Below are 24,082 nucleotides of genomic sequence, written 5' to 3' on the forward strand. Positions count from 1 at the left end.
CTCCTGAATGTAGATGCTAAGATTCTGGCCAAGGTAATGGCAATGAGGATAGAGGATTGTGTCCCGGGGGTGGTCCATGAGGACCAAACTGGGTTTGTGAAGGGGAGACAGCTGAATACGAATATACGGAGGCTGCTAGGGGTAATGATGATGCCCCCACCAGAGGGGGAAGCGGAGATAGTGGTGGCGATGGATGCCGAGAAAGCATTTGATAGAGTGGAGTGGGATTATTTGTGGGAGGTGTTGAGGAGATTTGGCTTTGGAGATGAGTATATTAGATGGGTACAGCTGCTGTATAGGGCCCCGATGGCGAGCGTGGTCACAAATGGACGGGGGTCTGCATATTTTCAGCTCCATAGAGGGACGAGGCAGGGATGCCCTCTGTCCCCATTATTGTTTGCACTGGCGATTGAGCCCCTGGCAATAGCATTGAGGGGTTCCAGGAAGTGGAGGGGAGTACTCAGGGGAGGAGAAGAACACCGGGTATCCCTGTATGCGGACGATTTGTTGTTGTATGTGGCGGACCCGGCGGAGGGGATGCCAGAGATAATGCAGATACTTGGGGAGTTTGGAGAATTTTCAGGATATAAACTGAACATGGGGAAAAGTGAGTTGTTTGTGGTTCATCCAGGGGGACAGAGCAGAGAAATAGAGGACTTACCGCTGAGGAAGGTAACAAGGGACTTTCGCTACTTGGGGATCCAGATAGTCAAGAATTGGGGTACATTGCACAGGTTAAATTTAACGCGGTTGGTGGAACAGATGGAGGAGGACTTCAAGAGATGGGACATGGTATCCCTGTCACTGGCAGGGAGGGTGCAGGCGGTTAAAATGGTGGTCCTCCCGAGATTCCTTTTTGTGTTTCAGTGCCTCCCGGTGGTGATCACAAAGGCTTTTTTCAAAAGGATTGAGAAGAATATCATGAGTTTTGTGTGGGCCGGGAAGACCCCGAGAGTGAGGAGGGGATTTTTGCAGCGTAGTAGGGATAGGGGGGGACTGGCACTACCGAGCCTAAGTGAGTACTACTGGGCCGCCAATATCTCAATGGTATGCAAGTGGATGGGAGAAGGGAATGGGGGCGGCGTGGAAGAGATTGGAGAGGGCGTCCTGCAGGGGGACTAGCCTACAAGCTATGGTGACGGCGCCATTGCCGTTCTCATCGAAAAAATACACCACAAGCCCGGTGGTGGTGGCTACTCTGAAAATCTGGGGGCAGTGGAGACGGCATAGGGGTAAGACGGGAGCCTCGGGGTGGTCCCCGATAAGAAATAACCATAGGTTTGCTCCGGGGAGAATGGATGGGGGATTTGGAACATGGCAAAGAGCAGGAGTAACACAATTGAGAGATCTGTTTGGAGATGGGACGTTTGCAAGTCTGGGAGCGCTGACCGAAAAATATGGGTTGCCCCAAGGGAATGCATTCCGGTATATGCAACTCAGGGCTTTTGCGAGGCAACAGGTGAGGGAATTCCCGCAGCTCCCGACGCAGGAGGTGCAGGACAGAGTGATCTCAAAGACATGGGTGGGGGACGGTAAGGTATCAGATATATATAGGGAAATGAGGGACGAGGGGGAGATTATGGTAGATGAGCTGAAAGGGAATTGGGAAGAGGAGCTGGGGGAGGAGATTGAGGAGGGGCTGTGGGCTGATGCCCTAAGTAGGGTAAACTCATCGTCCTCATGTGCCAGGCTAAGCCTGATACAATTTAAGGTGTTACGCAGGGCGCATATGACTGGAGCACGGCTCAGTAAATTTTTTGGAGTAGAGGATAGGTGTGCGAGATGCTCGAGAAGCCCAGCGAATCACACCCACATGTTCTGGTCATGTCCGGCACTACAGGGGTTTTGGGTGGGGGTGACAAAGGTGCTTTCGAAGGTGGTGGGGGTCCAGGTCGAATCAAGCTGGGGGTTGGCTATATTCGGGGTTGCAGAGGAGCCGGGAGTGGAGGAGGCGAAAGAGGCTAATGTTTTGGCCTTTGCGTCCCTAGTAGCCCGGCGCAGGATACTGTTGATGTGGAAGGAAGCCAAGCCCCCGGGGGTGGAGACCTGGATAAATGACATGGCAGGGTTTATAAAGTTGGAACGGATTAAGTTCGTCCTAAGGGGATCGGCTCAAGGGTTCACCAGGCGGTGGCAACCGTTCGTCGAATACCTCACAGAAAGATAGAGGGAATGGAAAAGAAGAAGACAGCAGCAGCAACCCGGGGGTGGGGGGGGGGTGGGGGGTAGGGGAGAGGGAGGGGGGGTAGGGGAGAGGGGGGTGGTAGGGGAGAGGGGGGGTGGGGGAGGAACCAGAAGGACTCTCAGGGATGTTAGTGTACATGTATAATATGTATAGGTTGTTGTTATAGGAAATGGTATATTGGACTGTTGAATTGTATTTTTGGAGAGTATTTATTTGGGACAAGGCAGTTGCCATTTAGTTTTGTTTTTTAATTTTGATGTTGTTTATATATTATTTATTTCTTGCTTAAAACTGTTATTTATATTGTTATATTACTGTGTAAAGGATACACAATGTACTATCATGGTTGGCCAAAAATGTTGAATAAAATATATATTTTTTTAAAAATAGAAGGAACATGGATCCTTGAAAAGGGCCTGCGAACTCTGCATGCAAGAGTGCCCAAGGCCGCCCTGGCCATTCCCAGCGATGTAGGGGCGCGGCCGGCGGAAGGTTCTGATGCTTCTGGCAAATGGAGCAGTTTTGGGCCACATTCTCAATGTGGCGTCGAGGCCTGGCCACCAGACATAACTCCGGGCCAACATTTTCATTTTGGTCACACCTGGGTGCCCATTGTGCAAGTCTGTTAGTATCAGCTCCTGGCCTTTTTCTGGGACAATCACACGCGTCCCCCACAAAAGGATGCAGTCTTCCACACTGAATTCTGACAGCTTGGAGGAAAATGCCCGCAACTCGCCTGGGAGCTGTCTATGCTGCCCACCAGACAGGACTATGTGCCGAACCTTTGACAGGACTGGCTCATCTGGGTCCACTCACGGATCTGTGATGCCGTGACAGGCAGGGTGTCCATAAAATTTAGGGTTGCAACCACCTCACCGGTCGTGGGGGTCGACATGGGGCCGGTCGATAAAGGCAATCGGCTCAGTGCATCGGCATTTGCTATCTGCGTTCCTGGTTTGTGCTCCAGAGAATACTCGTATGCAGCAAGCAACAAAGCCCAGCGCTGGATCCGTGTGGAAGCAATGGGCGGTATTAGCTTATCCTCTCTTAAAAGTTCCTGCAGAGGCTTATGATCAGTCACGATAGTGAAATGGCGGCCATACACGTACTGGTGTAAGCGTTTCACCGCAAAAACCACTGCCAGGCCCTCCTTCTCGATCTGCGTGTTCTTTTTCTCCGCTGCAGTCAATGTGCGGGAGGCGAAAGCTATCGGCCGCTCGGCCCCGTTCTCTATCTTGTGGGACAGGACGGCCCCAATACCATACGGGGATGCATCACATGTGACGAGCAAAGGCTTTCCAGGATCATAGTGGGTTAGTAACCCAGATGACGACAATTGTTGCTTTACCCGCCGGAAAGCGGTTTCTTGCGGCTGACCCCAAACCCAGGTGTGATTTTCCTTTAACAGAAAATGCAAAGGGGCCAGCGTAGTTGCCAGATTGGGGAGGAACTTCCCGTAATAGTTTACGAGACCGAGAAAAGAACAAAGATGCGAAGTGTCAGTCGGGGCGGGGGCCTGTTGAATCGCACGCACCTTCTCTGCGACGGGGTGCAAACCTTCGCGGTCCACCCGATAACCTGGGTAGACTACTTCCTTTGCCTGAAGTACGCACTTTGTGCGACGTAAACGGACACCAGCCTCCGAAAAGCGTCTAAGGACAGCCTCCAGATTTTCCAAATGTTCCTGCTCCGACGTCCCTGTAATCAAAACGTCATCCAAGTAGACAGCAACACGTGGTAAACCTCTCAAAATGCCCTCCATAACACGTTGAAAAATTGCGCAGGCAGAAGATACTCCAAAGGGCAACCGTGTATATTCATACAGGCCCCGGTGTGTAGTAATCATTACATATGGTCGGGAGGCAGGGTCCAGCTCCAACTGCAGGTAGGCGTGACTCATATCTAATTTTGTGAATGAGAGTCCACCTGCAAGCTTCGCGTAGTGATCCTCGCTGCGAGGCATTGGTTATCGGTCGAGTCGGGAAGCCATATTCACTGTAAGTTTATAGTCGCCACACAAGCGAACTGTGGCATCTGACTTCATTACAGGTACAATTGGTGCTGCCCAGTCAGCAAAACAGACGGGCCTGATAATACCCAAACTCTCCAAACGAGTGAGCTCCCCTTCTACCTTCTCGAGCAAGGCGTAAGGCACCGGAAATAGTGCGGCGTGGCTCCTGGTTCGACTTGAATATGGGTTACGGCCCCTTTTATTTTCCTCAAACCAGGCTGGAATGCATCTGGGTATCGTCCTAGCACCTCAGTCAACCCTTCAGAAACTGTTTGGAGGATGTGCTGCCATTGCAACCGCAAATGGTGCAACCAGTCCCGACCCAACAGGCTGGGCCCATGGCCGCGCACCACGATAAGTGGGAAACGCCTCTCCTGGCGTCCATAAACAACAGGGGTCATTGTAGTTCCTGCAATGTCCAGTGGTTCCCCCGTGTAGGTGGCCAACCTGGCCTGTGAGTCGGTTAATGTAAGGGTCTGTATACCCTGCTTGATGCGGTCGAATGTCCTCTGGGCGATCACGGAGACCGCTGCGCCAGTGTCCAACTCCATCTCAAGCGGGTGGCCATTGACCCGTACTGTCACCTTAATGGGGGCCACACAGGGAGCTGCCACACAATGCAGCTGCAGGCAGTCATCCTCCGTCTCCACGTCCTCAGGAGTAGTCGCCGCAGGTTCATCCACATGGAAGGTACGGCCCCTGGGCTGGTCCCAGTTTCGGTCGGAATGACGGCGCCTCTGGCGCCCCCAGGACTTCCGTCCGCGACGGGGTCGGCGCCTACAAGTCTGACACGGACATGGCTCCTCATCCATTGGTTCTGGAGAAGGCTCCCTTCGGGGAGGAATGTCCGACGGCCACTGGCGTCGGTCCGGGCGTTGCCTCGCCCAAGGTACCACAGGAGTGCGGGGGGACATTTTCGGATGAAAGGGGTTGCGCCCCAAGGCATGCACTTCCATTCCCTGTAGCTCCTGCACTCCTCGTTCTGCGCTCTCTCGGGTCAATACTATTTGAATGGCCTGTTGAAAAGTCAATGTTGGCTCAGCTGACCACCTTCTCTGGGTGGCCGCATTGTTAATACCGCAAACCAAACGATCGCGTAACATTTCTGACAAGGTCTCACCATAGTCAAAGTACTCCGCAATCCTGCGTAGCCTGGATAGAAAATCGGCAAGGGATTCTCCAGGGGTCCTCTCAGTGGTATTAAACCGGTAATGCTGGACTTTCGTGGATGGGGTTGGGTTAAAATGTTGCCTATATTCACTGTATTCACAAGTTCATCAAACGTTTTGGTGTCCGGCGCAGCTGGGTACGTAAGGCTCCTAATCATCCCAAACATATGCGGGCCGCAGGCGGTGAGCAATATGACCACCTGGCGCTCATTTTCGGTGATATTGTTTGCCCGGAAATAGTAACGCATCCGTTGTGTGTACTGGTTCCAGCTTTCCAGCGCAGCATCAAAAACATCCAAACGTCCGTACAGAGGCATGGTATAATAGAAAACAACTTTCAACCTGTATCCAACAAAAATCCAGGGTGGTGGCTTCAGCAGTGTAGGCAGCTATTCACTTTAACCCTCGTCGCCAGTTTTGTGAGGGCCACGAAGAATCCAGCACGAGTTTTAAGGATACAAAGCAATAACATTTATTTACAATAACATATATATATAACAGCAGCAGCAACTTCCCTTGCTGCACACTCCTTCCTGCTGGTTCCTAAACTGGCCAGCTTTATTTATACTTGGAGTTTACCAATGGTTTCTCCGCCCTCCTCATTGGGGAAGCTCATACTCCCACAGGATTGTGGGATTGTCATTAGTCCCCAGCCAATGGTAAGCAGGCAGGTTATAACACTTTGCTTTTCAAAGATTAAACAAGGCACAGAAATGTAACACCAACATTTAATGATATTGATAGCATTATGGATAGCACCCTCAAAGCAGAGAAACCTCCTGATCAATATAATGGCTGCCTAAGCCAAAGAAAGAGATATTGGGGGAGAAATTAGGAAAAGCCTGGTGAATGAGCTTAGATTTTTTTTAATTTCAAGTACCCAATTCTTTTTTTTCCAATTAAGGGGTAATTTTAGCGAGGCCAATTCACCTACCGTGCACACCTTCGGTTTGTGAGAATGAGACCCACGCTGACATGGGGAGAATGTGCAAACTCCAAACGGACAGTGACCGAGGGCCGTGATCAAACCCGGGTCCTCAGCGCCGTGAGGCAGCAGTACTAACCACTGCACCATCGTACTGACCAAACGAGCTTAGATTTAGGAATGGCCTTAAAGTGAAGTAGTGACTGGGGTGATTTTCAGGAGAGAATGGGGCCTAGTTCACTGAAGGTACAGCTGACAATAGTGAGGTGAAGTGGTAGAGGTAGGGAGATGCCCCATAGGCCCCAGAGTCTAAGGCTGGAGTTTATATGACTGAAGGAGGTCACAGACATAGGGAAAAGTAATAAAGCAAAGGAATCCATGTGCTCTGTAGGAAATTTTCAATTTGAAGCTTTGGGAGACCAGGGGGCTAGTTAGATATGTGACAACGGGAATGACAAGAAATACAGAACCTGCTGTGGGATAGGAAACGGGGACAGTGTGTTGAACTCGGCCCATTGAATCTGCACCGGCTCTTGGAAAGAGCACCCTACTTAAGCCCATACCTCCACCCCATCCCCATCGCCCATTAACCCCACCAACCTTTTGGACACAAAGGGGCAATTTCGCATGACCAACCCACCTAACCTGCACATCTTTGGACTGCGAGAAGAAACCGGAGCACCCATGCAGGCAAGGGGAGAACATACAAATTCCACACAGTCACCCAAGGCCAGAATTAAACCCAGGTCCCTGGAGCTGTGAGGCAGCAGTGCTAACCACTGTGCCACCGTGCCACCCCCTGAGATGACAAAGGCATGATGAAGATATCAACAGCGCAGGTGAGCTGCAGTCGGGACAGAGGTAGGCCATGTTAAGAAGATTCTTATGGGTGGGGTGGATATGGGATTGAAAAATCAACATGGGCTGAATAGGAAGCTTAGATTTCCAATAGTAAGGCTCAGCTTGAGACAGTGGATAGAGAGTGGATGGAATCAGGGGCGAGGATGTGGAGTTGTTAAGTGGGGGTACAAATGATCATTGTTTAGATGAGCCAGTGTTTGGCTTTGAGGAAATAATAAATTATATCCAGAAGTGGAAGTCAGGCAAGTAGGCAGACAGTACAGAGTCTGTGAACGGGTCAAGAGATGAGGCAAAGAGGGTGCAGTCCTCATGCATGTGGAACTTGACCCGACATCTGCAAATGAAGTTGCCAAGGATCAACATGTACATCAGGCAGTGGAGGGGTCGACTTGGATCATTAGATGACTGGATGAAATGGTATGAGGTGGAAAGAGAACATACAAAGTGTTATTTAATAATAAACTATTTTTGGTGATGCTGTCACAAAAGAATCATAGAATCCCTCCAGTGCAGAAGGAGGCCAGACTGCCCACCGAGTCTGCAGAACCTTCCGAAGATATGCAGGTTAGGTGGATTGGCCGTGATAAATTTTATCATGGCCAATCCACCTAACCTGCATATCTTCGGACTGTGGGAGAAAACTGGACCATCCGGAGGAAACCCATGCAGATAGTCACCCAAGGCTGGAATTGAACCAGAGCCCATGGTGCTGTGAGGCAGCAGTGCTAGCCCCTGTGCCAATGTGCTGCAATTTATTGCTGGGCAGTAGGGAAAAGGCAGGGGAGGAGAATGGAAGGACACAAGACCACATGTCATCAATTTGATTAGAACTGTTTTCAAGCTGTGACAGATGCAGAAAAACTATTGGGAAGATTGAAATATGGAAGTGTGAGAAAGTCAGTCATGGATTTGAAGTTAACATATTCAAGGATGTTTGAGTGAAAAAGGTAATTGGAGTGGGCCGGTGGGTGGGCTCAGATTGTCATTTTGGGAATTTGATGTACAGGCATGCAATCTCTGCCCTTATACTTGTCTCAAATATTGATTAAACCTCGGGAAAGAGCAGTCCTTTATATGATTGTTGCAGCCAAAGTTGGCTTTGGAATGTGATGGCTGATGCAGATACAGATTTGACACCAACCTTCAAAAGAGATTCGGTCAAATGCTGGAAGGAGAAATCATTCTCGTGATGTGGGAAAGGGCAAGGAAGTGTGCCAAGATTGCTCTTTGAAAGAGTTGGCATAGACTGGCTGGACGGAAACTTCTCTTTTGTGATGTTCTACTCTGTGATTCACTCGTATGCTTCAAAATTGTAAAAGAAAATGAATCCTATTGTCAGATTTACTCATGCTTCATTACAAACTTTAATATTCTATTTGCTCATGGAAAGGGATATTCATTCATTGTCAAAACTATTAGAATAATCAAGCGATACAGTAGACAAGAAGGCCATTTTGCTCATTGGGCGGTAGAACTTTATTCTACGGTTTTAGTTAACATTTTTTTAAACACACACAGTAAGCATTTTTATCAACTACCAACATAAATACTCACACAACAACAGCAATCTATGTATCATCCTTAATAAATTTCCCCCTATAACTGTTCCAATTTAATAACCAGATCCCATAAACCAGTACCCCTTCTCAAAAGGTGTGGCCCAGCACACAACACTCAAGACCTGGTGTGGATGCTCTTGTTTCCTTTCCAATACAGCTGGTTTGAATTTCTTCCAGAAAGCAATTATTTCTTTTCTAATTATCAAGCAGTCTGGAAACGGGGGAGGGGAGGGGGGAACGAGAGATTGCTGGAGGGGACGGATGAGCGGGGGATAACATGGAGGGTGGGGGAAACTGGCACGAATGGGCGAGAACCAGTGTATAAAGCTATGTAAAAATACCATTGTGCCATGTATATATCTTGCTCAGGGAGAATTTGCGTTATTTTGTTACGGCGGGGGGGGGGGGGGGGGGGCGGGGGGGGTGTTATTATTTGTAAGGGGAAAAAATTGTGTTGTTAAAAAACCTTAATAAAATATTTTTTTTTTTAAAAGCAGTCTGGAAACAGCACGGTAGCATTGTGGATAGCACAATTGCTTCACAGCTCCAGGGTCCCAGGTTCGATTCCGGCTTGGGTCACTGTGCAGAGTCTGCACATCCTCCCCGTGTGTGCATGGGTTTCCTCCGGGTGCTGGTGCTCCGGTTTCCTCCCACAGTCCAAAGATGTGCAGGTTAGATGGATTGGCCATGATAAATTGCCCTTAGTGTCCAAAATTGCCCTTAGTGTTGGGTGGGGTTACTGGGTTATGGGGATAGGGTGGAGGTGTGGACCTGGGTAGGGTGCTCTTTCCAAGAGCCGGTGCAGACTCGATGGGCCGAATGGCCTCCCTTCTGCACTGTAAATTCTATGAAATGAAGATACAGAGCCGCTTATTTTGAACTTGTGCAGAACAAACCAGTTCAAACTCAAAGCGAAAGTATAACCAACTCCCAGAGCCACAGCCTAGCTCCACCCACACAATGACATCACTGAAGACATGTGATAAGATAATAAGACAAAAAAAATTCTTAAACGGACACTCCCATGTCATCTGGTTACCAAACATCCTGCCTGTTGAAAAAGGTTCTTCTTATTTATGCCTGGCTGGAATTAGGGGACTGAATTTAATAATAAGGGACCCCCTATTTAACACAGAGATAAAGAACAAAGAACAAATAACAAAGAAAATTGCAGCACAGGAACAGGCTCTTCGGCCCTCCCAGCCTGCGCCGATCCAGATCCTTTATCTAAACCTGACGCCTATTTTCCAAGGATCTACTTCCCTCTGTTCCCCGCCCGTTCATATATCTGTCTAGATGCATCTTGAATGATGCTATTGTGCCCGCCTCTACCACCTCCACTGGCAAAGTGTTCCAGGCACCCACCACCCTCTGCGTAAAAATCTCCCGAAAGCTTTCCCCCTCGCACCTTGAAATCGTGACCCCTTGTAATTGACACCCCCACTCTTGGAAAAAGCTTGTTGCTATCCACCCTGTCCATACCTCTCATAATTTTGTAGACCTCAATCAGGTCCCCCCTCAACCTCCGTCTTTACAACAAAAACAATACTAATCTACTGAACCTTTCTTCATAGCTAGCACCCTCCATACCAGGCAACATCCTGGTGAACCTCCTCTGCACCCTCTCTAAAGCATCCACATCCTTCAGGTAATGTGGCAACCAGAACTGCACGCAGTATTCCAAATGTGGCCTAACCAAAGTCCTATACAACTGTAACACGACCTGCCGACTCTTGTACTCAATACCCCGTCCGATGAAGGCAAGCATGCTGTATGCCTTCTTGACCACTCTATCGACCTGAGTTGCCACCTTCAGGGTACAATGGACCTGAACTCCCAGATCTCTCTGTACATCAATTTTGCCCAGGACTCTTCCATTGACCGTATAGTCCGCTCTTGAATTAGATCTTCCAAAATGCATCACCTCGCATTTGCCTGGATTGAACTCCATCTGCCATTTCTCTGCCCAACTCTCCAATCTATCTATATTTTGCTGTATTCTCTGACAGTCCTCCTCGCTATCTGCAACTCCACCAATCTTAGTATCATCTGCAAACTTGCTAATCAGACCAATTAGGGGCTGTTTAGCACAGGGCTAAACCACTGGCTTTGAAAGCAGGCCAAGGCAGGCCAGCAGCACGGTTCAATTCCTGTAACAGCCTCCCCGAACAGGCGCCGGAATGTGGCGACTAGGGGCTTTTCACAGTAACTTCATTTGAAGCCTACTTGTGACAATAAGTGATTTTCATTTCATTTTCATTTCACCTATACCTTCGTCCAGATCATTTATGTATATCACAAACAACAGTGGTCCGAGCACAGATCCCTGTGGAACACCACTAGACACCTTACTCCATTTTGAGACACTCCCTTCCACCACTACTCTCTCTCCTGTTGCCCAGCCAGTTCTTTATCCATCTAGCTAGTACACCCTGAGCCCCATACAACTTCACTTTTTCCATCAACCTGCCATGGGAAACTTTATCAAACGCCTGACTGAAGTCCATGTATATGACATCTACAGCCCTTCCCTCATCAATTAACTTTGTCACTCCCTCAAAGAATTCTATTAGGTTTGTAAGACATGACCTTCCCTGCACAAAACCATGCTGCCTATCACTGATAAGTCTATTTTCTTCCAAATGTGAATAGATCCTATCCCTCAGTATCTTCGCCAACAGTTTGCCTACCACTGACGTCAAGCTCACAGGTCTATAATTCTCTGGATTATCCCTGCTACCCTTCTTAAACAAAGGGACAACATTAGCAATTCTCCAGTCCTCCGGGACCTCACCCGTGCTCAAGGATGCTGCAAAGATATCTGTTAAGGCCCCAGCTATTTCGTCCCTCGCTTCCCTCAGTAACCTGGGATAGATTGCATCCAGACCTGGGGACTTGTCAACCCTATTGCCTTTTAGAATATCCAAAACTTCCCCCTTCCTTATGCTGACTTGACCGAGAGTATTTAAACATCCATCCCTAGCCTCAACATCCGTCATGTCCCTCTCCTTGGTGAATACCGATGCAAAGTACTCATTAAGAATCTCACCCATTTCCTCTGACTCCACGCATAAATTCCCTCTTTTGACTTTGAGTGGGCCAATCCTTTCTCTAGTTACCCTCTTGTTCCTTATATACGAATAAAAGGCTTTGGGATTTTCCTTAACCCTGTTAGCCAAAGATATTTCATGACCCCTTTTAGCCCTCTTTATTGCGCACTTGAGATTTGTCCTACTTTCCCGATATTCCTCCAAAGCTTCATCAGTTTTAAGTCGCCTAGATCTTATGTATGCTTCCTTTTTCATCTTAGCTAGTCTCACAATTCCACCCGTCATCCATGGTTCCATAATCTTGCCATTTCTATCTCTCATTTTCACAGGGACATGTCTGTCCTGCACTCTAATCAACCTTTCCTTAAAAGACTCCCACATTTCAAATGTGGATTTACCCTTAAACAGCTGCTCCCAATCCACATTCCCTAGCTCCTGCCGAATTTTGTTATACTTGGCCTTTCCCCAATTTAGCACTCTTCCTTTAGGACCACTCTCGTCTTTGTCCATGAGTATTCTAAAACTTACGGAATTGTGATCGCTATTCCCAAAGTAATCACCGACTGAAACTTCAACCACCTGGCCGGGATCATTCCCCAATACCAGGTCCAGTGTGGCCCCTTCCCGAGTTGGACTATTTACATACTGCTCTAAAAAACTCTCCTGGGTATTCCTTACAAATTCTGCTCCATCTACGCCTCCAACACTACATGAGTCCCATTCAATGTTGGGGAAGTTAAAATCTCCCATCACGACCACCCTATTGCTCCTACATTTTTCTATAATCTGTCTACATATTTGTACCTCTACTTCTCGCTCATTTTTGGGAGGCCTGTAGTAAAGTCCCAACAATGTTACTGCACCCTTCCTATTTCTTAGCTATACCCATATTGCCTCAGTGCTCGAATCCTCCATCGTGCCCTTCTTAATCACAGCTGTGATGTCATCTCTGACCAGTAATGCACCTCCTCCACCCCTTTTACCTCCCTCTCTATCCCTCCTGAAGCATCCTTACCCTGGGATATTTAGTTGCCAGTCTTGCCCTTCCCTCAACCAAGTCTCAGTAATACCAATAACGTCATATTCCCAGGTACTAATCCAAGCCCTAAGTTCATCTGCCTTACCTGCTACACTTACATAAGAACATAAGAACTAGGAGCAGGAGTAGGCCATCTGGCCCCTCGAGCCTGCTCCGCCATTCAATGAGATCATGGCTGATCTTTTGTGGACTCAGCTCCACTTTCCGGCCCGAACACCATAACCCTTAATCCCTTTATTCTTCAAAAAACTATCTATCTTTATCTTAAAAAAGATAAACTTCTTGCATTAAAACAAATGCACCTGAGACCACCTGTCCCTTTGCGTTCATCATCTCTTCCCTGTCTACTCTTCCCCTTAGTCACATTGAGTTTATTATCGAGTACCTTACTGGCTTTAGTTGCTGTCTCTTTACTGACCTCTAACTTCCTAATCTGGTTCCCATCCCCCTGCCACATTAGTTTAAAACCTCCCCAACAGTGTTAGCAAAAGCGCCCCCTAGGACATTGGTTCCAGTCCTGCCCAGGTGTAGACCATCCGATTTGTAATGGTCCCACCATCCCCAGAACCGGTTCCAATGTTCCAAAAATCTGAACCCCCCCCCTCCTGCACCATCTCTCAAGCCACGTATTCATTCTGACTATTCTTGAATTTCTACTCTGACTGTCTCGTGGCACTGGTAGCAATCCTGAGATTACTACCTTTGAGGTCCTACTTTTTAACTTATCTCCTAACTCCCTAAATTCTGATTGTAGGACCTCATCCCTTTTTTTACCTATATCGTTGGTGCCCATATGCACCACGACAACTGGCTGTTCACCCTCCCCCTTCAGTATGTCCTGCAGCCAATCTGAGACATCCTGACCCGTGCACCCGGGAGGCAACATACCATTCTGGAGTCTCGTTTTCGACCACAGAAACGCCTGTCTACTCCCCTTACGATTGAATCCCCTATGACTATAGCCCTGCCAGTCTTTTTCCCGCCCTTCTGTGCAGCAGAGCCAGCCACGGTGCCATGAGCCTGGCTACTACTGCCTTCCCCTGGTGAGTCATCTCCCCCAACAGTATCCAAAATGGTATACCTGTTTTGGAGGGAGATGACCGCAAGGGACACCTGCACTGCCTTCCTGCTCTTTCTCTGTCTTTTGGTCACCCATTTACTGTCTCCCTCACCAATCATAATCTGTGATGTGACCAACTCACTGAACGTGCTATCCACAACCTCCTCAGCATCGCGGATGCTCCAAAGTGAGTCCAGCCACAGCTCCAGAGCCGTCTTGCGGTCTAACAGGTGCTGCAGCTGGACACACTTCACGCACATGAAGGAGTCAGGGGCAACGGCTGCGTCCCTGAACTCCCACATTGAGCACGAGGAGCATAACATGGGTCTGGGATCTCCTGCCATTTTTACACTTTACCTTAACTGATTACAAATATAATATCAAATAATGAATAAGTGGAAGGAATAAAGATTTTACTTACCAATCACAATACTTACCAACACACGAAGAATTAAATTTCTCCCAGCTACTGCTAATTGGAGCACTTTCCTTACCAGCCAATCAGGTCACTGCTTTGCTGTGATGTCACTCTTCAAGGTAAGTTTTTAAAGTTTTTAAATTTTTAAAGAGGTAAACTTACCTCCTTCCCGAAGAGGAGAATTGGTTGTCCCACTGAGTGTCGTGAGTCTTTGGAACCCCCCCCCCGCCCTTCCCCAGAGAGCGGTGGTGGCAGGGTCATTCAATAATATTTATGGTTGAGGCTGATAAATTCTTGACCAACAAGGGAGTCAAAGGTTACCAGGAGTAGGCAGGAATGTGGAGTTGAGGCCGCAATTAGTTCAGCCATGATTTTACTGAATGGCGGAGTAGGCCCAAGGGGACGTTTAATTTACCCCTGCTCCTATTTTGTGTACTTGTTTGTATATTCTTTGAATTCAGAACTTTGAACATGTATTACTGAAAGATTAATTACTCACTGCTGTCTTCTGCAGGTCGAAATTGAAAAATTGGATTATCATCACTATCTGCCTCTTTTCTTTGATGGCCTTTGTGAGACAACTCATCCATATGAGTTTTTTGCCAGACAAGGAGTCCACGACCTGTTGGAGCATGGTGCATCAAAAGTCCTTCCTGTCATCCCTCAACTTATCATCCCTATAAAAAGTAAGAAATTGAACTCTGTTTTTAATATTTTAGGAGTGGAGATTTATTTTAAAAGCATGAGAGACTGACTCCAAAGAACAACAGCTTATATTTATACAGCGCTTTTAATGCAACAAAATGTCCCAAAGTGCTAATTCACAGGAGGATTATAAAACAAAGCATGACACTGAACCACTTAAGGAGTTATTAGATAGGATGACTAAAAGCTTGATCAAAGATGTAGCCTTTAAGGAGTGTGTTAAAGAAAGAAAGCAGAGCAGCACAGTGGCGCAAGTGGTTTGCATGGTTGCCTCACGGTGCTGAGGTCCCAGGTTCAATCCCGGCTCTGGGTCACTGTTCATGGGAGTTTGCACATTCTCCTCGTGTTTGCGTGGGTTTCGGCCCCACAACCCAAAAGATGTGCAGGAAAGTTAAATTGCCCCTTAATTGGAAAAAATGAATTGGATACTCTAAATGTTTTTGAAAAGGAAGAAAGCAAGGGAGAGAGGTTATGAGGTGGGCATAGGAAACTAAAGGCATACCTAGCAAAGGGGGGAATGAGCCTGAAAGAAAATGCTAGAATTGACAATGTAATGTGTTATGAAGATGTGCTTTAAAAAAAAAGAAACAATTTCTTAATTTTTCTTTTTCTGGTTGGGTTTTGGGTTTAAAAAAAACAAAAGCTGTAATTCTAGTAAGACAATGGGAGACTGCCAGCCAGCTACTGTATACAAAGTTGCATTATACCAAGTGGAATGGAAAGGAACAGACAGTCAAACCCCCTGGGAGCATGGAGGAACCCATCTCCTGTGCCTTTTGCACTCTCCTCAAACTTTTCAATAGTTTCTGAAATGTGACATCAAAATGCAATCACCCTGTTCTAAAAAAACAATAATGGCAACAGACAATCACATTCCTCTGGAATAAACAGCCATCAGGACTATAAGAACTGTTTACCAGGCCAGAGAGATCAGAAAGCAGAATGCTCTACTGAAAGGCTGCAAAGATGCTGTCTTTCTCCTCCTCTCTCTAAAATATATTGTGCCCGTTTTTACAAAGTAACCAGCCTGAGAAAGTAAATCTACTGAAAATCAAGATAATTTAGGAATAAAATGTGGAAATCTGCTCCATATGACTACATACAGCAAGATAAATGAATGAAACAACTGCAACATGCAATCACTGCATTGAGACCAACCAAAGGGCAACTAACTGTATACTCCTTTGTTTTGTCATCTTCATGAACTGTAAAAGAAACTCTTTAAGCCTATCCTCTTATTCTACCATCTGTACTCGTGTGTGTATGTGTGTGGGCCCAGGGAATGGGTGTGACGTATGAATCATGGTTGCGATTTACTAGTTTTTATTTTAAATCCGAGAAATACTTTCAATAAACTTACCTTGTTCTTTCTTTAAGCTCAGAAAACCAGAGTGACTAATTATTTATCATCTGAAAGTGCACATGTGGAACTCCTGCAGTATTGGCAAAGCACATCCTTGGTAAATTCACAATAAACCCTGTCACGGTTAGACCTGGAGTTGTATTGGAGAGTCATATTCAGGTGGTTGGAACAAATGTTACGTAGGATATACATCAGCACCAAAGCTGAGGGCTCTCTTTAATCTGTGTACACATACAGAGGTGAAAATGTAATGAATGTGCTTAATTTCGGCTTGTTAACATCACGCCACAAGTCATCCAATGTTCCACAGGAAATTTCCCATCTACATTGGCTTACAGCTCCACTGATGACAGGTTAATGCTGCAAACTAGGGAGTTTGAGAATTGAAAGGGCCTGATAAAAGCAGCAAAACCAATGCATACTGGAACATTTATAACTTTTTGACTGACATCATGGGCTTTTCCCTTTGTCACATTATGATTGGGTGGCTGGACACTATTACATTGTACCAGCTTCCAAGCTACAGTAATTGCCTTGTTCTCATCTATAGGTTTAGCTCGATAAGCTGCGATGTCTGACAGCAGCCAGTATAATACGTTTATGTAAGCTCCACATTTACACAATGAGTAATGAAGATGACTGTTTTTGGTCTGGATCTTAATGTGTTATGTTGCCGGCAGTTCCAGTTCCTGAAGATTTACTCTGGTGAGCGTTAGTGAATAGGTAGTTTTGCAGTCGGCTGGTACTCAATTCACGACATGAAAGCTGTAATTTCTGAGAGATTGGCAAATGGCACATCGCCTTGACTCGTTACATTTGTTTAGTTTTAATATTATTAATACAGCCTGGATAAACTTTGAATATATACTTGAGCTTAAGAGTATATATTTAAGGGAGAACTGATTCTGCCAGCGTTAAGAAATGCTTATTGGCTGGATGCCCCCGAGGAAACAGATGAAGCCGCCCTGTTGTGATGTGACATTGGCATTTGACATGGAATATCTATTCTCAGAAGCACCCAGCCAGTGGGCTTAAAGAACAAAACACATAGAACCATGGAATCCTACAGTACAGAAGGAGGCCATTTGGCCCATCAAGTCTGCAACGACCCTCGAGAAGCGCACCCTATCTACGTCCATTTTCCCCCCCTATCCTCACAACCCCATTTAACCTCCACATTTTTGGACACGGAGGGACAAATTAGCATGGTCAGTGTAGCCACCTGAGTTGGCCAACTCCCGATGTAAAATGGAGAACAGCAAAGGCTGCAGGGAAATTCAGCCAACACAGGCAGAAACCAGCAGGTGCAGGTTTACTGTGTATTAAACTCTGCAAAAGCTCAGACAGCATCGATACAAGCAGCCATCTGCATAATAATGTAGCAGCCATCTACATAGTAATGAGCAATCCCCGGGAACAATCGCAACATTTGGGACAAACAAAGCTAAGCCAGACTCCCCGGCGCCAGCAGGAGCCAACACAAAAGAGGTTAACTGACACCTTAAGACCGCCCATCGATCAGGGAACCGCTCCAGTATTGGAGAAATCAAACCAAGCATTTGGAACAAAGTTCAATCACCTAGAACCAGGTACAGGGTCCGCCCCGAAAGGCGGGAAGCCCCTGGGGACTATAAAGTTAAGCCCCCAAGCTCAAATCGTTCTTCTTGATTGGGTCACTCAGCAATGCGAACCAACCTTGACCGTGACCGGTACAACTGCCGCCGATATCCAGTAAGTCTTAAGTCAATGCTCGCTACGAGATAGGCGCTCCTAGCTACCAATCCGTGCCAACTTCGAATCGCGCAGACTCAGAACCCGAACAAAAGGCCATTTGTTCCCCTGACCTGGTGGGCCAGTCCGAAGCTAAGTATAGGCCTTTTAATCGTAGATGTAGCTTAGACGTAGAATTTGTGCATGAGTAGCGATTACTGTATATAATAAATGTGCTTTGATTTGAATCTTACTAATCGGTGTATTGAGTTATTGATCATTACTTGAACTTGAACCTCGTGGCGGTATCATAAAGATACCTGGCGACTCGAGAGCAAAGGTTATAAAACAGAGCCAATTGAACCAGCCAAAAGTTAGCAACACCTGTACATCTTTGGAGTGTTGAACAAGAAACCGGAGCACCCGGAGGAACCCCACGCAGGCACAGGGAGAACACAGCCACCCAAAGCCGTAATTGAACCAGGGCCCTGGTGCTGTGAGTGCTAACCACTGTGCGATCGTGCTGCCCAAGGCAGTGGCTATGCAAAGACCAGCAACTGTGCAGGTGTCTCCTTTTATAATACTAACAATGGAACAAATCATCTAAAAGCAACTCCAATAAAAGATTCCACCGCCCTGTTACAAATTATTGATTCTTTCCGTGCATGCTTGTTGTTAGAGTTGAGGGCATTCTGTGTGGAACTTAAAAAGCAAATCTTTATTCCGGATATTTTTCTCCTACATTTGAAAATAGCAAGAATTTCATCACATTAGTTTCCAATTTGAAGGAGCCTTTGTTTCCCCCAGAATTTACCAGATTTGCTTGCTCCTATTGGAACTAACAGTGACTTTTACATTGCATCGGCAGAGTTCTAGGTCCCCTCATCCCAGCAGTTGAGGCTATTCATCACTTCCAAGGGTCAGATGCTATTACACCTGACACATTCACATGGAGCAGGTCATTGATGTATCAGAAGGGAAATTAAGGCTGGTTGCAGTGGGGGACAGGACTCCTTGCTGATCAGACAGCTGTACAGAATTTTACCCCTCTGCAATACACATGCAGGAAGCGAGCCTGCTAGGGGAGAGGTTTTTTTTAACATTTAATTAATAATGCTTACTTGTTTCCTGGCCATAGAACCATGATTGTTGCAAATGAAGAGCACCTCTCCCTGTGAATGGTGCCTCTAAAGCAAGAACGAGCCAGCAATTATCAGCACTTTTCAGGAAAAGATCTATCCAGATCAGCTGCAAGGACGTTCCCAAAAATTAAAAGCGATAGCAAAATTAGCAATTTGTAAATTTGGGCTAAATCATGCACGTGAGGATGGAAAGAGCTTGAAATCCATAACTATATGCCTTGTACAATTAGGAGAGTCAACAGAGCTTTAAGTGAGGTACATATCAGCATTTTGTAGATAAAGAGTGTCTTCACTAAAACCTACGCAATGCAGCCACGCTTCAAAATCTGCTAGGTGCAATCGAAAAATTATAGTTAAAATAATGGATTGCATGCTACACTTTCACTGCTCAATTCAGTTAAAATTGAATGTACTTTGTACCACGGCCTTTCAGAATATGTTCACACTGAGTGTCCAACGTCTCCCTGGACGGAGTATCAGAAAGAACAGTGCAGAGGGCTGGTCACCAATTGATTTGCAGCATCTTTTGGATAGTGAAACAAAAAGTGTGACTTATATTTTCTTCTGCACAGAAATATAAGAGGAGTCAATCAAATTTTTAATGAACTATTACACTTGGGAGTTTGTCTGCCTCCACAACAGCAGGTGGGTGGAGGGTGTTTCTATAAATTATATGGTTCATTGTTTGGGTTTAAAAGAAAGACATTCGAACAATGCAAAAGCCTTAATATTACTTCGCTCCACTTACAGTAAGACCTATTGAGAGTGAGCATTTCATGGAATGGGTTAACACACTCAGTAGACTGCCACATTTTGCAACAGCTAAGTGGAGAATATTCAACCACACTCCTGACCTTTTCCTTGTAGGTGGTGGAGAGGCTTTTGACAGTCTGAAGGCGTGCCACTCTTTGCACAATACACAGTTTCTAACCTGCTGTCGTAGTAACAGCATGTATATGGCTGGTCCAGTTATGTTTCAGATCAATAGAAACTCTCCCTGCATCATCCAAACACCACTCCCAGGATACTGTTGGTGAGAATTAGAATCCATAGACTCTTTACAGTGCAGAAGGAGGCCATTCAGTCCATTGAGTCTGCACCAAATCTCTGCCTGATCCACTCCCCACCCTATCCCTGTAACCCTTCCTAATCTACACTAAGGGGAAATTTAGCATGGCCAATCAACCTAACCTGCACATGTTTGGACTGTTGGAGGAAATCAGAGCTCCCAGAGGAAAACCACACAACACCATTCGCGACTCCTCATATAATGAAGCAGTTCCAAATGCAGCAACACCTGGACAATATCCAGGTTTGGGCTGACAAGTGGCAAGTTACTTTCATGCCACACAAGTGCCAGGTAATGACCATCTCCTACAAAAGAGGATCAGGACGAGGGCAGCACAGTAGCATAGTGGTTAGCACAGTTGCTTCACAGCTCCAGGATCCCAGGTTCGATTCCCGGCTTGGATCACTGTCAGTGTGGAGTCTGCATGTTCTCCCCGTGTCTGTGTTGGTTTCCTCTGGGTGCTCCGGTTTCCTCCCACAGTCCAAAGATGTGCAGGTTAGGTGGATTGGCCATGATAAATTGCCCTTAGTGTCCAAAAAGGTTAGGTGGGGTTACTGGGTTACGGGGAGAAAGGGGATAGGGTGGAGGCGTGGGGCTTAAGTAAGGTGCTCTTTCCAAGGGCCGGTGCAGACACGATGGGCTGATTGGCCTCCTTCTGCACTGTAAATTCTATGAAATCTATGAAACCATCACCCCTTGACATTCAATGGCATTACCGTGACTGAATCCGCCACAATCAACATCCTGATCGAAAACTGAATCGGACTAGCCATATTAATGCTGTGGCTACCAGGGCAGGTCAAAGGCTAGGAATCCTACGGCGAATATCTCACCTTCTGACCCCTCAAAGCCTGTCCACCATTTACAAGACACAAGTCAGGAATGTAATGGAATACTCTCCACTTGCCTGGATGAGTGAAACTCTAACAACACTCAAGAAGCTCGACACCATCCAGGACAAAGCAGCCTGCTTGATTGCTCCCCCTTCCACAAACATTCAAACTCTCCATCACTGACGAACAGTGACAGCCGCATGTACCATCTACAAGTTGCACTGCAGTAATTCACCAAGGTTCCATAGACAGCACCTGCCAAACCAATCTAGAAGAATAAGAGCAGCAGATACCTGGGAACCCCACCACCTGGAGGTTCCCCACCAAGTCACTCACACCCTGACTTGGAAATATATCACCATTTCTTCTCTGGAACTCCCTCCCTAACAGCACAGTAGGTGTACCTACACCTCAGGGACTGCAGAGCAGTTCAAGATGGCAACTCACTACCACCTACTGAAGGGCAACTAGGGATGGGCAATAAATGCTGGCTTAACCAGCGACATCCACACCCTATAAATAAATAAAAAATGCAATTACATGAAAAAAAACACAGGGAGAACGTGCAAACTCCACTCAGGCAGTTACCCAGGGGCGGAATTGAATCCGGCCCCCTGGCACTATGAGGCAGCAGTGCTATCCACTGTGCCACGGCACCACCCATTCAGTGGTTGGACTCTCTTCTTAGAGTTGATTGTCACTTGGCATTTGTGTGGAACTTACATTACTTGCCATTTATCAGGTCAAGTCTGGATCCTGTCCAGCTCTTGTTACACGAGGGCACGGACTGCCTCATTATCTAAGGAATTGCAAATGCAGCTGAACAAACAGCCTCACTTTTGTTCTTTTCACGGAGGGAAGCCATTATTCGCTCATTGAATAAGCAGCTGAAATAGTTGGACTTTGGACATTACGCTGAGGAACTCCTGTAATGATATCCTGGAGCTGTGAAGACAAGCCTTTAACATCCACAACCATTTTCCTCTCTGTTCGAATTGTTAATTGGAAAATCCTTCTTTTGAATATCATACTACTTTGTCTGCATTTTTGTTCTCGCAATATTTTTGTTGCTGTTTCGGCTGGCCTTCTCTTCCATTGCAAAACTGCTATTTCCAGCTCCATTTTCTCACAGCCGTCTTTTTTCCCACCATGTCAATGTTTAGCAGCGGGAGTATGTACACTGGGACAGACATTCCAATGAGGCTTCGAGGTTTGGAAGAGGAAAATCAATTTTCACAGCTGAAGAAAGTGGGACATGCCTCAGCTTTAGAATATAGATGTCCCTGTTCTTAATCCAGCACCTCCATGATCCAAACAGTGCTCTCTGGGGATGCCAGTGGAGTCCCTCTTCATAAAGGAGGCAACCACAAAGCTTTGCTATCCTGATCAACAGGCCGACTCGTCTGCCTTGTTCATTATATACCGTCGCACTGTACCACCTTGCACTTCCGTTTTGCCTGGCACTTCTCATCCCTCCCACGACAGCCTTAACAAAGGTTGACAAACATTTTAAAATCTTCTTTGAATTTTTATCTCGTCTGCAGTCACTTATCTTTAAGTGGGCGCATCACTTTAAATTTGATCTGCTGATCAGATTTTCTGCCTGGTTAGCTGTTGATGCAAAGCCAAATCTGCACTCTTGCACAACTAATGCCTCATGTTTAAATGACCCCACCACACAAGATTGCAGCCAGCTTATTCTAGCTTGGGTTTTCTTCACACTGGGAGGCAGTCACTCATGGCACAAATCTTTTCCAAGGGATGCAAAACCGGGTCTAAAATGTGCTTGTGTTTGGTACCGACCCACAATCTTCACGGCTTCCAGCCTTTGTGACAAAAAGGAAACTTGCGATTCCCACCTCATTGATGCATTTTATGTTATCTGTTTGGATGGTGGTGTTGGGTAGACTGGGTCGATGTGGACTGCACTTGATGCAGTGTAGCGAGAGACAGACCTCCAGCACTTGATAAGATGCAACACAATTTTATTAAACATCTAAACTATTATAAATGTTCAACTGTGGATTGACACCATGCTGACTTGACTGGAGACCTGATACTAGCCAAACCAGACTTACTAGCTACCACATGGTGTTTGCACTGGCCAGCTCACTAACTCTGACTGTCCCAGAGGCTGGGTCCCGAGAGAGCGGGAAAACTGGTGCCCTCTGGCTTTATAGTGGTCGTGTCCTGTCTGGTGATTGGCTGCTCTGTTCTGTGTGCTTACTGGTCATCCTGTGTGTCAATCACTGCCTGTCTGCACTCCATTATATACATAGATGTATATTATGACAGATAGTGTACCCAAAGTTGATTTGCAATTGGACCAGTCAGCAGTTGGTGAAATTAACGAACACGGAAGACCCGATAAAACCTTCAAAATGTCCAAAAAGGAAATTAATAACCAAAATGCTGCAGCGAGAGTTCTGAACAGTAATGGGATCATTGTCTCGTGCTCTGTCTGCTAAACTATTCAACAGCCCATTTCTCACCCAGCACCATTTCCTGTTGCAAATCAGGAAAGAGACTTGATTGATTCTAAAAATAATGAATAAAAGAGCCAGGGACGTCATGAGGCAATATTTTTTTATGCATCTGGTGATCCTGGATGCTTGGCCTGAAAAGGCAGTGGAAGCAGAATTGTGAAAGGGAATTGAATAAATACACAAAGGAAGAAATATTACAGGAATGTGGGGAGAAAGAAGTGGAGTGAAGCCATTTGGAAGCTCTACTTTCTGTGTTGTGTCATTTTATGACTTTGGTTCTATGAAGTAAAGTTGAGAACTCAGCAGGAACCAGTTTGCTAAAAAAAAAATTAAATTCAGACTGGGGGTTCAGCAGATTTGCAGCTCCAGTAAGCATCTGCATCTTACTCAATTGCTGACAGATCCCACAAAACGTTAGGAGTGAAATTAGTATCTATATTGTAACAATGGGCGAAATTCTCCAGAAACGGCGCGATGTCCGCCGCCTGGCGCCCAAA

The 24,082-nt window shown here is 46.4% G+C and overlaps 1 protein-coding gene across 2 annotated transcripts in view; it reads left to right on the plus strand.

Moving 5' to 3' along the window:
• The window catches only part of pacrg (PARK2 co-regulated), a 502,671-nt gene that overhangs the window by 317,321 nt on the left and 161,268 nt on the right, over positions 1 to 24,082 (plus strand). For both annotated transcript variants that reach the window (XM_072500922.1, XM_072500921.1), the window contains one exon: positions 14,792 to 14,963. In XM_072500922.1, the coding sequence (XP_072357023.1) occupies positions 14,792 to 14,963 (172 nt within the window). The remainder of the gene's footprint in view (positions 1 to 14,791; positions 14,964 to 24,082) is intronic.

This window comes from Scyliorhinus torazame, chromosome 1 (genome assembly GCF_047496885.1).
Source record: "Scyliorhinus torazame isolate Kashiwa2021f chromosome 1, sScyTor2.1, whole genome shotgun sequence".
Classification (NCBI taxonomy): domain Eukaryota; kingdom Metazoa; phylum Chordata; class Chondrichthyes; order Carcharhiniformes; family Scyliorhinidae; genus Scyliorhinus; species Scyliorhinus torazame.